Source organism: Pygocentrus nattereri, chromosome 11, assembly GCF_015220715.1.
Source record: "Pygocentrus nattereri isolate fPygNat1 chromosome 11, fPygNat1.pri, whole genome shotgun sequence".
Classification (NCBI taxonomy): Eukaryota; Metazoa; Chordata; class Actinopteri; order Characiformes; family Serrasalmidae; genus Pygocentrus; species Pygocentrus nattereri.
The window spans coordinates 25069572-25085223 of NC_051221.1; the positions used below are offsets into that span (position 1 = coordinate 25069572).

General features: G+C 39.2%; 1 protein-coding gene across 1 annotated transcript; it reads right to left on the minus strand.

The window, feature by feature from the left end:
- Positions 1–102: 102 nt before the first annotated feature.
- sema7a (semaphorin 7A) lies at positions 103–13246 on the minus strand. The gene is made up of 14 exons (XM_017708370.2): positions 13057–13246; positions 12661–12800; positions 11444–11485; positions 11189–11284; positions 10982–11084; positions 9665–9775; positions 9151–9293; positions 8431–8609; positions 7644–7752; positions 6375–6570; positions 5128–5243; positions 2655–2800; positions 2512–2567; positions 103–2413 (listed from the first exon to the last, which is right to left on the minus strand). The coding sequence occupies exons 1-14, from the start codon at positions 13148–13150 to the stop codon at positions 2016–2018; spliced, it is 1929 nt and encodes a 642-aa protein (XP_017563859.1). The 5' UTR covers positions 13151–13246; the 3' UTR covers positions 103–2015.
- Positions 13247–15652: the final 2406 nt, after the last annotated feature.

Genomic DNA, 15652 nt, shown 5'->3' on the forward strand with positions numbered 1-15652 from the left:
TTAAATAATATAAAAATATACACATCTTGAAAGTAAAAAAAAAAAAAAAAAAAAAAAAAAAAAAAAAAAAAAAAAAAAAAAAAAAAAAAAAAAAAAACACACACACACACACACACACACACACACACACACACACACACACCCTGTTCTTTCTGCTCCATCTGTCAAATGGAGTCCCTGTCCTTTGGACCTCACTCCCCACGGAGAACATGACTGCAACAACGCCTTTCAGTCACTTCCTGTGTAGAAGTGTGCTTTGATGTAATTCTTTAAAACAACATAGAAACCACGCAGACACAGCTGTTGCTGTCCAAAAAAAGCATGTATGTAAAATATAAAATATATGCTAAATTTAAAGTTGTATTCATTCATTTTGGAGCATTTCTATTGATCTTCACAAAATATTCACACAAAATTTTCAAACAAACAGAATGGCAAAGAAAAAAAATACTAATAGAAAAATCAAATAGATATTGATTTGTCCCTTTTTGGACAGTGATGATGCACTTTAAACAACTGAAATAAATAAAGATTTTGCTGGTATTTGCTGAAAAAATAAAAATGTATGATTCATCAAGTCTATGAAGTGTGAAATGAGGAAACGAAGTGAACGAGGCCACTTACAAAACATAATTCAGTTAGACAGCCATGGGAGAGATTCTTGAGGATGTTCTTTTGACTCTTGGCCAATCCTTCAAGCTTTCTTGCTGTGCTAATATTGCACATACAACAGTACCAAATTCTTCACAGGCTCATTGTTTGCTTCAATAACAGCATTGGCAAATGACAAAGGAACAAAAGATTCATTTCCCACACTAGTCACTGACAAAATGAAACTTCTGCTTGCTGGCTACACACCCTGAATGACCTACATGGCCCTACATAATCACTCACAAAAAGTGATTCAACTATGAGCATAAACCCACACGTTATTTACTTACCTAGTATTTAAGACATTCCTTTAAATTGGAGTTTCAACTAGGAAACAATCTTACTAGACGTGCCAACACACTAACTGGGAGTATCCAATTTTATCCACATGGTTGTGGCTGCAGGTTTTCACTCAAACAAGCAGCAACACACCTGATTCCACTTGATTCCAATTAATTGTTTAATTAATTTGTCTTTACACAACCAATCTTGTGCACTCCTGCTTTGGTAAAATAAAAACCTTGCGGTCCTTCATGAATAAGATTTGATACCCCTGCATTAAGCAAATAGCACATACCATTTACAACCTATCCCTTTGATTCGTTGTCCAGCTCATCTCACATTCCAAACAACCTAACTTTACTCTCAGTCTTTCTAGCTAACTTCAATACTTTCAGCAGATTGAAAATCATATGATGAAACTGTATGGGACAGCGGATCACTTACATGGAATTTGGACTTCGGCTTCATGCCCTCCTTCACCTCATACTCAAGCCAGATTTTTTTCCAATTTCTTTTTGGATTTCTCTCAGCATGCGTTTCTTTCTTACCATTTAAAACCTTACTGAATCTGAAACGTTTTCTTTTCACAAAGCCATCTCATTACCTCTTCCTGCTAGTATCTTCAGTAGTCTGCTTGGAGTGCCATCTTGAGAAGCATATTTCAGGCTAGCTTTTTATGTAATGTTCATTTTGTTTGATAAAACCTCAGATGTGTGAAAATTGTCAATAAGGCTAGTAAACTTAACTGTTGTTGTGATTGCTTATATTTTGCCTCATATTGTTTTAAATATCAGCCCTTGGTAATTTAGCTTACCCAGTGCTCTCAGAATCAAGCTTGAGAACCATGAAACAACAAGGTGCGTCACATTACAGCAAATGGTGCCTCACTGAAGGGAGTGCATTTAACTTTAGAACACAATGCATTTTAGAAATCTACCTCACACCCAGGCCCACAGTTTAACAATCCCGTCTGGGTCCTGCCCTATTACACGTACACCCACAGTTCTCTGCCAAGCTTTGACGCACAATGTTAATTACTGGTATGAACACAAAACAAGGAAGCTTGAAAAAGATACTGCTCTCTAGATTAGATTATGCACTATAAACAGAACTGCAGACGATACAGTCAATACCGATTCCTTCTGTGCTGTTATTTTCAAGGCACTGCTTCTAGTGTGCAACTCAGGATCCCGCAGATTGTATTTTTTAACCTTTTTGGTGTAGTCACGCTCTCTGGACTCACAAGTGTATTCTCCATAATCTGCTTCACTGACAGCTGGTATAAGATAGAGGCAGTCAGATAGTGTCTGCTGGCAAGGGCTGTAATGATTTCCATGCATCCAGTAGTAGGTAGCATGGTGGGACTCGATGGGGCAGGAAAGATAGTACGGGAAGCCCATGGGAACAGTGTGTTCTATTTTTAGAGGAACAGGTGATGAAGACGATACATCTCGCTTGATTCTCATGACTTTATTTGGCCCTGGAGAGGAAAATAATAATTTAATTTAAATAATAGAAACCAAAATAATGAAGCATGTTGTACTACATTTATTAAAAGGAAAACATGCAACATCATACCTGCATTGTTATGGCATATGTGTGTTTCACCAGTGGCAATATTCTGAGTCCCCCCTCTGCAATTAAAATAGTACAGTACCATTTTAGAATTCTGATTTAGGTGTAGGATAGATGTTAGTGTTGACAAAGTTGAGAAAACCTACTTGGTTTGTGATGTGCAGCCATTTTCAGTCCATGCGCAGTATGGGTCACGTGCTAGAACACAGTCCTGACAGGAGGCATTGTAGTCTTGGCACTTCTGCAGATCTAATACAGACATCTGCCCAGGGTATCCAACAAACAGCTTTCTCTGGGGAGTTCATCAATGACTACAGTGAATACACCACCTCTTACAATTAATGCCATTACACTTCTATAAATGATTGCATTAAACACAGTCAGGTGCATCAATACACTATATTGCCAGAAATATTCACTCATCCATCCAAATAATTGAATTCAGGTGTTCCAATCATTTCCATGGCCACAGGTGTATAAAACCAAGCACCCAGGCATGCAGACTGCTTCTACAAACATTTGTGAAAGAATGGGTCACTCTCAGGAACTCAGTGAATTCCGGCATGGCACAGTGATAGGATGCCACCTGTGCAACTAAATATTCCACAGTCAATCGCCAGTGGTATTATAAAGTGGAAGCGATTGGGAAAAACAGCAACTCAGCCACGAAGTGGTAGGCCACTGAGAAATGACAGAGCGGGGTCAGTGTATGCTGAGGCGCATAGTGCGCAGACATCACCATCTTTCTGCAGAGTCAATCACTACAGACCTCCAAACTTCATGTGGCCTTCAGATTAGCTTAAGAACAATGCGTAGAGCTTCATGAAATGGGTTTCCATGGCCGAGCAGTTGCATCCAAGCCTTACATCACCAAGCACAATGCAAAGCATCAAATGCAGTGGTGTAAAGCACCACCACTGGACTCTAGAGCAGTGGAGACGTGTTCTCTGGAGTGACTAATCACACTTCTCTGTCTGGCGACCTTCTCTGTTTGGCGGTTGCCAGGAGAATGGTACTTGTCTGACTGCATTGTGCCAAGTGTAAAGCTTGGTGGAGAGGGGATTATGGTGTGAGGTTGTTTTTCAGGGGCTTGGCCCCATTGCTTTTGGACAATTTCATGCTCCCAACTTTGTAGGAACAGTTTGGAGATGGCCCCTTCCTGTTCCAATATGACTGCGCACCAGTGCACAAAGCAAGGTCCATAAAGACACGCATGAGTGAGTTTGGTGTGGAAGAACTTGCCCTGCAGTCAAGTGAGTCCTGACTTCAACCCAATGATGAATTAGATGAAGCTGTTACACCCGACATCATATTAAACCCTATGGATTAAGAATGCGATGTCACTCAAGTTTGTGCGCGTGCGTGTGTGTGAAGTCAGAAGAGTGAATACTTTTGGCAATATAGTGTATATGGACATCAAAGTTATTCTCCATCACAGCATATTGTAGTTAAAATTATGTGAATATGAACTCAGACATTCAAAATTAATTTAAGAGCATTTACATCAAAATCATTTGAACTGTGCAGGAATTGCAACTATATTCATACATAGTCCCCCATTTTTAGGGGCTCAAAAATAATTGGATAATCAGCCACTCAGGTGTTCGATGGCCAAGTGTGCATTATTCCCAGATGTATGTCAGTGTTATTTCACTTACAACCAAGCAGACCAAAGCTCTAGAGTTGTGTGACAAGTGTAAACTTGCTGTTAGTTCTCATTATAAAGTCCAAAATGTTGTCAATGCCAGTTAAGAAAGCTACCATTAGGCTGAAAAATAAAAACAAACTCATCAGAGAGATGGCAAAAACTTGTGTGTGGTCAATTTTCTTAAAAAGAACAATGCTGAGCTCCGAAGCACCAAAAGGCACAGAAAACCCACAGATAACGACTGTGGTGGATGACAGAAGACTGGTGAAGAAGAACCCCTTCACAACAGTTGGAAAAATCAAAACAGAAGGTAGGCATACATGTGTCAAAGTCAACAACCAAGAGACCACACAGTAATGATGGGAAAGAGAAGAGTATGAAGAAGGAAAGAAACTGCTCATGATCCAAAGCAAACCAACTCAGCTATCAAGCATGGCCGCACACTGCTGAAAGGTCAGACAAATCTAGCAAAAAATGTATATATCCATTAAATAGAATACAAAAGGCTAGACACAAACTGAGCAAACATTTCAGCTTCTTGCTATCATCAGTGCTTATCTGGTTGTAATTTCTCCTTCATCCAATTTTAGTTGTCAATACCCTTAATTCATTATTTAATTTCAACTTTAATATTCTGTGGTGGACACTAAAAAAATGTTGATGTCAAAATATATTTTGGCCAGACTGTAGGCTTTAATCTGTCTTTAGTCTAAAATACAAAGATCAATTATCAAAGGCAAGGCAAGGTTACAGAGGCAAGGTTAACTGTTAAACCACAGCAACAGCAAAACCAAAAATAGGGCCATTGTGCCAAAATGTCAGAAATGTTCACACAATGACTTACTGTGTGTCTAATGTGAGAAATGTGACTTCTCTTCTGTTTTTGTAGAATGTCATGACTGAGATGTCTTCTCTTTTCCCCTTAATATCTCATTTTAAAATAAATAGAGACTGTGCAAAATTAACTGTACCTTTTCAGAGTTAAGCTTCATAGTCTGCACTGAAGCGGAGCTGCTGCATAGGCGTGTTTCAGAAATGATGAATGCTTTGGAGCCATCCTCCAAAATCTTATGAATCATACCAGAGTCTGCACAGAACAAACATACACATACAGATGACTAAAGCTGTTAAGAAAGCCTAAGGTCTAAAATATCTAGCCAGAGTAGAGTCATATGTCTTTCATTTAATGCAGGAAGGCAGGAAGTCTACAATGACCCATGCTTAAATATACTTGTGTTTCTCACATCACAATTTTCACCCAAGTTCTCCAATAACATGAATAATACAAAATAAGTACACATTTCTCGCTGTAACTGATGAGGTTTTATACGGGCAATAGGTGCACTGATGACAGACCTGCCCCATCAATAAATATAATCAACTATGTTATCAGTTAATGTAAACCACCCCAAGGATTTTTAATTTTCCCATTGCACAGGCATGAAAGCACTTTCATGGCAAATATTAAAAACAGACAGGTCCCTCTCTGGCTCTGTGTTAGAGTAGTTACTAGCTCTAAAAAGTAGTCATGACTACACGGAATACTTTCAACATTCAAGTATCAAACAATGTCTTGTTGATTCTGGGCAATATGTTATTTAATCTGTGCAGGCCTCCACTTACCAGCATAGTAATTAACAAATTAAAAACAAATTATGCAATCAGAATGGCAGCATATTAGATGAGTGTGAGCACTAATGCCTGCAGCAATTTGGCCTGAAAGGTTCCTAGTTTGTAATGCCTGGCATAGCTGATGCTAATCAGTGTGTCAGAAGTCTTAGAGCTTCCTGTAATTGGAGTTTTTGTTATCTAAAACGAGGCTGAGAGGAAATGTGCACTACTTTATTTAGTCTGCTTGTCTGAGAAGTCTTTTCAAGAATCACAAGTTTTTGACAGTAACATCAGTTTCAACAATGTAAAACAGCATGTCACCATTGCCATAATATCTCTAAGGTCCATGACATTATCTCTATTGCTGACAGCGTGAAACTGTCGTATTTGTATAATTGTGTTTGTTTTGTCTGGACTAGAATACTGCACTGTCCATTTGTCCATCACAGGCAGGAAATCTATTTCTTTCTAAAGAAATTTGCTAAAAGTTTAGACTGCTGCTGTTAGGATCCTCATGCAGCTTTTAAATCTCTTTCCTGGCTTTGGACCAGTCATTATTTTCACACATTGGAACAACACCATGTAGAGCTAATACAAGAGCACATACCTGTGGCAAGCAGCAGCACATTGTACATTTTTTCATCTGCAGCCTGCACTCTGTCCACTACTATTCTGGTGTAATTGTTGTTGCTGATGTAAAAAGGAGAGTCTTTCTGTATGGGACGAACCCAGTCAGTCATCTCTGGATGATTTTTAATGACGTTGATAGTAGCCGTGGGCAGAGACCTACTGTCCTTCACACACTTAAAAAAAATAAATAATAAAAAATAAAAAATACAGAACAATGGTTAGTTCCCTTTAGTGGATAAAAATACTACATTTTACGTCAACTCTCTCAGACCTGTCTGGTCACGTCACGGATTTCCACAGAAAAAAAGAAGGAAAAAAAAAAAAGGCAGTCTGTCAAAAACCTCAATTTAGCTAATTTCCACACTGTGCTCCAATCGTTTTTAGACAACATCGAATGAGGAACAAACTAGTATTTCTTCAAAATATTTTTGCAAAAATGTGCTTGGTTGTGAACATGTGGGTGATGTTGATATGGTGGTTTGTAACGTTAACTTAAGCTATGCACTTTCTGACTTCCACAGCTGGTTCAAATTATTCCCTTAGATCAGAAACACCACTGCACAGCAAATACAAAGGCCTATACAAAGCAAATACAACCTTAAATAAACCAAAGAAAAGACCACCTCTATGTCTAAGTAAAATGAGATTGAGGAAATCATTTGGATAAAAATTAACAGGCATGATGCAATATCGTTCTGAATGCAGAGGCTGTGCTTGAATTAAGCTGTTCTCATTGTCATCACTCAACTTCTCCATACTGTTTCTTACTGCGGAATGTATGGGCAATATTAAGGCTTCCAGTCCTAAATTGTACTTATAAATGATGCTGTCCATTCACAGAGTGGAAAAAGAATATGACAAAGAAGGAAATACACACAGAAACAGAAACAATCTGCTCAATAGGTATAGAAACATTGTAGCCTCAATCTGGGGCATGATTTGGAATATAATGATTCATCTGATTCTATTCTATTTTGGCACTTATCCCACTTTCTTAATGTTACAGAGGCAGGCAAATGTAGCATTAGGAGACTTACCCAAGGACTGATATTGGTGCAGCATAGTGAGCTTGCTTGGGTCAGGAATCAAATGTAGGTCTAGAGTATAATGCACAGCGGAACTGCCACTGATACATAAATATCCCATGGCCTATTATAGCTCGCTGTATTAACCCCTATTGTAGTGAGTATGACTGTTCAAAGTGACTAAAAAGAAGATGAAAAGAAAGGCATGAGCAGTTCCTTACAGTTCCTGGCCTTGGACTGGGAATCTCTTCTTCGTAGTCTTTAAAGGTAGAATTCTCAAAAATGGCATCAAGCTCAAATAAGGAGTATTTGCAAACAGCTGTGGAGTTCCTGTGGCACAAGTTATAAGATGCACATCATTAACACAAGTACCTGATCAATAACAAAGAATAAATGCAAATGACAAATAAAAACCATCTAAATCAACCTGATAACTTCTCAGGATTTCAGTGTATGTGTGTAAGAAACTTGGTTATCAGCAAAGGTCTTTCAGTCTTTGTGTAAACAACTTAAGAGTGCCATTGTCTGAAAGAGGAAGAAGCCTGAGGGTCTATTTCCTTGTACCTTTAACAAGGCCACATCTGACAGATACTTTTGTAGCAGCCTTGGTAACCTGCCAGACTTAGCTGGATTTACTGCGACATTTACAAAGTTCAAATCCATTAGCTACTGTTACATATTATTTAGGCATAAATAACATTTTTACTGAACACCATATTTTTACTGAATTCTTAACACTTCTGAAATAAACTGTTATTTGGGCAGTATTAATATTTTTAGGAGGCTTTTGCCTCAGTTAAACAGAACAAAACGTTCAGCTAGTGTCCCAGAAGGTATTCAGTAATTCTTTTGTAAGATAATTTTAGTGTACAGAGGAGGACATTAAAGAGCCTAGAACAGGAGTGAGGGTGCAGGAACAATACTGAGACAACAGCATTTCCAAGAGGGATAACATTCAAAGGAACAGCTGCTAATAGTCTACGACATATCTGTGGAAAGGAATTTTACCAGCTGCTTGAGAAGAGTGCATAGACCTGTGAGTCTCTCCAATCTTTCGAATGCAGTACAAAGACATCTTGCAGACGGTTAAAGTACAGAGACTCGCCAGGAATCCCACACACAAGACGTGCCTTCAGGAAGGATGTCCATATATTCTGGAAGAAGCTCTTGGATCCTCCCTTATCGACCTGCAGAGACAAATAATGAGAACTAAGCATCTGTGAAAACAAAGATCAAGGTTCTAATGTTCAAGTCAAAGTCAGGACAGATGTGTTCCAAACCACTTCAAAGACTATTTAAATTACCGGTGTCTTGTGAAAACGTTTACCACATCTCGAATGCTAAATTAGTTAATGACTGAAAACGTAAAAAGAATGATGAACTGATGAAGTATCCCTTTCAGTTGGAAGTGCAAAGATTATACTTTGGGCTGATGCAGGGTGATCTTAAATGTTTTCATGGTGTGCTTAAAAGATATTGTGATGACAAGCTAATCTGTTTTTATAAGCATAGAAATGAGAACCTAAGACCTGTTCGAACGAAGACCCTATATTCTGGGAAGATGACAGATTATTTCTCTGTACCATGATGAACACAGCCATACAGAAGGCCCAAAAAACTAAGGTTTATTGCTTAGACCAACCTGTCAACCACATTCTACTGCAGAATAGAATAAAACAGTAACTGTCAACTTAATTGTGCTCCATATCTAACAGTGGTATACTGCACCTTGCATACTCTGGCCACTCTCGAGATCCAAGGGTCAGCCTCTGGGCTGCTGTCTGAGTTTTTCTCTCGAAAGAGGACATAAATCTTCTCATGCATTGGATCCTCAGGTCTCCTGGCCAAGAATGCAGAAATAAAGGTTGGTTCTGGAAGGGGAAAACAGAGCTAGAGTGAGTAATTACTTTATTAAAACAAATGCATGTTCAATATCATCATTTGTTTCAATGGGCGACCTTTGGCTATTGCAATAGAAACAAGTGGCTTTGCTAGCTTAGAAAACACATGAGTCATGGAAAAACAAGAGCTGCATAATTGTTTAGATGAGGCAGAAAGAGGAAACATGACTAAAATAAATAGGTGGTCAGTAACTGTCTGTCTTCAGAAATATAGCTAAATGTTGTATGAGGTCCTTGTGCTGGTACATATTTAATATCTTATTATGTATTTAGCCAATTTCAGACCTCACAAGCAGAGTAATGCTTAATGCGTGTGTGTATGGTGCTATTTTTTAACCCACCCATAATCCAAGAGTCATACATCCACACACTGGTTTGACTGCCAACTTTTCTGCGAAACTGTAGCGAGGTTCCCTCCCTGTACAGGGGAGCTGCAGCATAAAGGTCTCCATCTTGGACAACAAGTGCACACAGTAAATCACTGTTAGAAAACAATATCTGCACACCGTAGGCACTGGTTATAAGGTCAGTCTTTGTTCTTAATGAAGGATCCTTAATGCTTCAAAGCACAATTTTGGACGGTCACTGTGGTAGTGGGGGTGTGGTCAAAGGCCGCTGCAGAGCTCAGGGTCAGTCCTGGCGAGTCAGTGGGTAATTAAGGTGCAGTCTGCATTTTTCTCAGCATGCAGTTCACAGCCAGGCTGAGCTAAAGCCAGAGTTGAAGTTACCTACCAGGAAAAACACGGAGTCGGATTTGCATTAAAGCTTTACAACTGTCACTCCTGCTTCCTGCACAACCAAGCGTCATACAGTTTTAGTTGTATACTGCCTTTTTGAGCTAAAACATGTTAAAGGTGTCCTGGTGGACTGTTCTACTCAGCTTTCATTTGTTTTTCTGCACAGTCATTTGCTATGTTTCTGCCCACCACCCCTTACTGGATTCTTACAACTCAGCAGTAAGTCAGTTAAGAGTTGGCCAAAGAAATCAACAAGCAAAGTACAACCAATACCTTTGAGTGCCCTATCAATTTCAACCTATTCCAGATGCGCAAGTGACGGGCAGGGAGGGGGTGGCGGTGTACCACAGAGTTCAGACGAAGACACGAAAACTTTACCTAGGTGTAGAAATTACTAGCTCTGTATCTAGTCGTACCCCTGCTATCACAGCAACCAGCTCATTTCAAAAACAGCCTATTTATGACCCTGTTTTGCTGTTAAACTAAAAAATCTCCCAAATAGCAACTTTAAAGAAGAAGGAAAACACTTTGTCTTTTAATGCAAGTTGATGTAACAAGATTTTTTTCCTAGCAATTTTAGACTATTTCTCTTGATACATTCATCATGAAATACTGACACATGGAGATTTTTTTCAGACGATTTGCTGCATGATATACACACTGCTCTTCTGCGTCACTTATAAGCAGATGATTGATTTGAAGTTATATGTCTGACACCTGTAAAATGAGAATAAGCTACCATGTGAAACTTTTAGAATGGATGGCAACCTCATAAAAAAAAAAAATAAATCATTTGTCACTTCTAAGTCCTTGCTAACTGAGTATGAAGGGTTTTGTTGCACTATAGCCTTCAAGCGCCATTTATTTTGACATATTGACAGTTTTTAGCCAGAGCTTTAAGTTGTCTGAAGTCTCACATACCTACTGCAAGAGATACAGAGTTCTGTGAAGATGTGTGAGGAGAGATGCCGGTGCCATCCATATATTCCTCTATCTCACTGGAGTGATTGCTATCCCTGGGGTGCTACCGGGACAGAAAGTTGTTTCAGAGAACAGAGAGGAATTTAGTTTTGACAACTGAAGAATGTAGATGAATTATACATGTAGGACAAATCTGTTTTAACTTACCAGCTTCCAACACTTTGGATGCTCTCCATTTGTACCACAAACCAAAATGCTGTCCTGGAATTCCTCAATTACAGTGACTGCATATTCACAAGAACACTGAAATTCAGAGAAATGTACACTCAATTGGTGCCCCACAAGTGCACATTATGAGTGAATAATACTCATATACTCTATACTCATTATAGAGTCCTTCTCTCTTCATGATATGGAATATATAGAAATGATCAAAGGGAAGAAATCAGTTTACATACATACCTTATCACAACTTTGATCTCTGTCAGCTATCAGAGTGATGTTCTACAACAATAACAACAAATAATTAATATCTGGCATGTTTCAAAGCACATTTGCTTCAAGTTTCTGCATTGCTCTGTTTGTAATGCATAGACTAGTACACTACAGTTCAAAAGTTTGGAATCACTTATAGTGCCTTTTTTTGCTAGAATTGCAATTGTGCGAGTGTAAAAATACTATAAGACTGATGCCAGAAGGTATTTAAAAATATTTTATTCAACATATACATCAAATATTTGTGAAATGATAATATACTGTAGCACAAGTTATCATGCTTTATTAAATGGCTGTGATCAGCTACAGCCATGCCTTATAATAAGCAAGGCTTTAGGCTAACAGTTTGCTCTACACTAAGCTCACATCCACACTCTCTTGCTTCTGAGGTCCCGCTGACATCCAGTTCCTTCTATCCTAATGCACAAACACAGACAATGGACTAGTCCTGCCTTCACATTAAGGGTCTTTGTCTGAATAAACCCAGAGAATAACAGCAGAAGAACAACAAGCCAGAATCAACCTGAGAATTTTCTTGAATGCACTACAATACTGTACAAGAAATTGTTTGATAAGTATTCATAAGAGTCATTGTATACAAGTATCTGCAGCCAAAATGATTTTATATTAATTAAAACAGTGATTCCAACTTTTAAACAGTAATGTACGCAACTTTTGTTTCATACACATCCTGTAACACCCAACAGCAGCACAACAGTTATATAACTGTTCAACTGATGTGGGTGTCAGTACATCATCACTGAGTTCAGCGCCTGAACTGAGCCAAGGTAACTAAGAAAAGCACTACTGTGGGAAAATGAAATAACCTTCAGAAAAATACCAGGAAGAGTTGTGGACACCTGTTAAGTGTTATGTGCTGTTTTAGATGTATTCAATTAAAAAAAGACATTTAAACTCTGTCAAAACTGGAAAATTTGTTTGTGCCAAGTTTTAGACATTTGGGGAAAAAAAAGATGCTTTTACATGTTTTATCTGATTTATAAAAGCCTTCTTAAAGGCTTGTACTTTACCTTCAGATGACTCCTCAACAGCACATCTTATTATGTACTGATATGTTGTGTACACGACTAAAACAAACAAACGTCTGTCTGATTTTTAGCTCATTTTGTTCGACAAGCAGAGACTTTAATCATCATTATCATCATCATTAATCAAATAATTACCTCCAAAACATGGCTGTCGTTTAAATTGACTTGTAATACACAATTTAATCCTCCAATGAACAGGGTCTGGGTTTCTTCATGAAGGAAGAAGACGGAGTGGTTAAAATTTCTTTGGTAGGGAAGCCGGTGGTCTGAAGTACCTGCGCCACAATAAAAGTCAATAAAATGATTAGCTCCGCTTACAAGCGGTTAGCTCTGGTACGGATGAAAACAGGACTACTATCTTTAAGCCTATCAGAGCAAGCTCCCGAACAGTTAATCTGCTTTTAAATAATACGTAGTCCTGTTTTCATCTGTGCTAGCAGCACGAAGCTACTTAACCTATTCAGAATTAGCCTAATTCAGAACAGTGAAAACTACTCAGGCGATGCTCGACCTCCCTAAAGCCAGTCTCACCTTGCCGCAGGGTTAGTCTCGGAACCTCCCTCGAACACAGCACAGACAGAAGAAACGCGGAGAGAAGGAGAAAATACTGCCAAATCAATCGCATTTTGTCTTCAGGGTCGGTTGTCCTTGCTGCAGTGATACTAACCCCCTGTGCTGCTTCACTGCGGCTGCCGGCTGTTACGGCGATGCGCTGTTCCGTTTTTTGAGGGGGGGAGGGGGAGGGGGGGGAGGCGGCGGGGGATGTAGAGAGGGGGTTAAGACAAAAGTAATGGCGCCACAATGTCCCCAACACCTGCTGTTTCTTATTTTAGTTCACCGTTCACCAGATTCTGGTTCTGGAGATCTGCTTTCCTGTGAAATCCAGTCCGAACCGCAGTGTCCCACCCCTGCTCCAGCTAAATAATTAGCTCAGACGTCTGGACTATTGGCTGGAAGTCAACAGCTGACTAAAAGTGATGAAATACCACTTAGCTATTTAAAAACGCCATGGTTTAAGGAATACAAACATTAATGGAGGTCTTTCGTATCATACACTAACAAGCATTATTTATTTAATCGTTGATGTTATTTTTATATATAGCCCCAAAATATATATAATATATAATATAAATATATATATACACATACACTTTATTCCAAAAGTGGACATCTCACTGTACTCATATGGGCGTGGTGGACAGTTGTGGGCTGGAAGCTCCCTGGGTGCTGCAAATAGGGCTGGTCACTGCCCTCTAGTGTGTGTGTGTGTGCTAACTAGTGTGTATGTGATGTGTCACTTCACGGATGGCTTAAATGCGGAGATGAAATTTCCCTATTGTGAGACCAATAAGGGTCACTTAATTAAATTTTTTAATTTAATTTACAGATCCTCTGGGAAGGTTTTTCACAACACTTTGGAGCGTGTCTGGAGCAATTTGTGCCCAGTGGGTAAAAAGAGAATGTTTGGTCAGGGCTCTGTGCAGGCCACTGAGTTCTTCCCCAACAAACTTGTCAAAACATATCTGTACAGTTATCCTGAAACAGGAAAGGGTGCTCCCCACACTGTTCCTGCAAAGTTGGCAGCATATAGTTGTCCTAAATGCCTTTGTAAGCTGTAGCAGTAAGGAAACCCTTCACTGCAATAAATGGTCGAGGCTAAACTCTGAAATACAGCACCAGTCTATTGTCTCTAATCCATGAAACACCGTACTGACAGCACTAGGCATTCCAGTAGGTAGCATCCACTAAACTCAGATTTGTCAGACTGCCAGAGAGTGAAGCATGAGCCTCTGCTTCAGAGTCCAGTGGCATTGTTGGCATTGCCCATAGCGGTTTTAGGCTTGTGTTAAGCTGCTCAGCCATGGAAACCATTTTTCATAAAACTCCATACGTACAGTTCTTCACAGTATCAAATCAAATCAAATTTATTTGTATAGCGCTTTTTACAACGGATGTGGTCACAAAGCAGCTTTACAGAATTTCGGAAAAGACAAAGTTTCAACAGGACTGTATGAATGTACAGAAACCCCCCGGTGGGCAAGCCAAGGGCAACAGTGGCAAGGAAAAACTCCCTCAGAACTGAGGAAGAAACCTTGGGAGGAACTAATATTAATAGCAGTAATATTGGTATTAGGAATAACTAGGAGTCCATGAGAATATCAGGCAGGTGGTGGCAGCTGGGGCATGGGCAGCTGGTCTGAAGTGGGTAGCAGGAGGGCTCAGCTGTCGGTCGTCCTTCAGTGTCCAGCCGGACATGTGGGTGATTATATACTCGGAAAGAAAGCATAGAGATGGAATTAGTTTTATTCTATCCGTTTGTACATAAACAGGGAATGTAAACATTTACAGAGTGTGGCTAACGACTCCGGCAGATCTGACTATGACAGTACTGATGTTGTTTCCAGAAGCAGGTTGGAACTGTGAAGTGAGTGATGCAGCAGAGGCTAAGCACTACATACTGGGCCTGCTGCTTTGTGTCTGAGATATTTTTGCTCCTAGATGCTTGAGAGGGGCAGATCTATCAGGACACAAATTTCACCAACTGACTTGTGGCAAAGGTGGTATATTATGACAGCACCATGTTGAAAGTCACTGAGCTCATCAGTATGACCCGTTCTACTGACAGCATGGAGCTTGCATGGCTATGTGCTTGAATTAATCTACCTGTTAGTGTGGCTGAAACACCTGAAAACAATAATTAGGAGGGCGTCCATGTACCTTTGGCTGTGTAGTGTGTATTCCTGACATATATATATTTGAGGAAATGTATAGACTGGAAATTAATAAACTGCAAAACAGCGGCATAACAATGAAGAGAAATAAATAATTAATCTTTTTTTTACCAGGCTCCTCCATAGACTTACATTAAGGTTCAGTCTTTGACAACGGAGTCACAGTGAATCCTAACACAACTGTCTGTTTCAAATATTTATGTTTAACATGGACCTGACACTAGCTTGGTGCTAAAACACTGCAAATGGAGTGCAAGCCAAAATTAGCTTTAATATTGTTGTGGTAATCTGTTAAATAAAAGCTATTTATGGAGTGAAATAAATGTAGTAACAAATCTTGTAAGTTCATTAGGTTATAAATAAATTTGGCTCTCAGTGTAAGCTAAATTTTTATA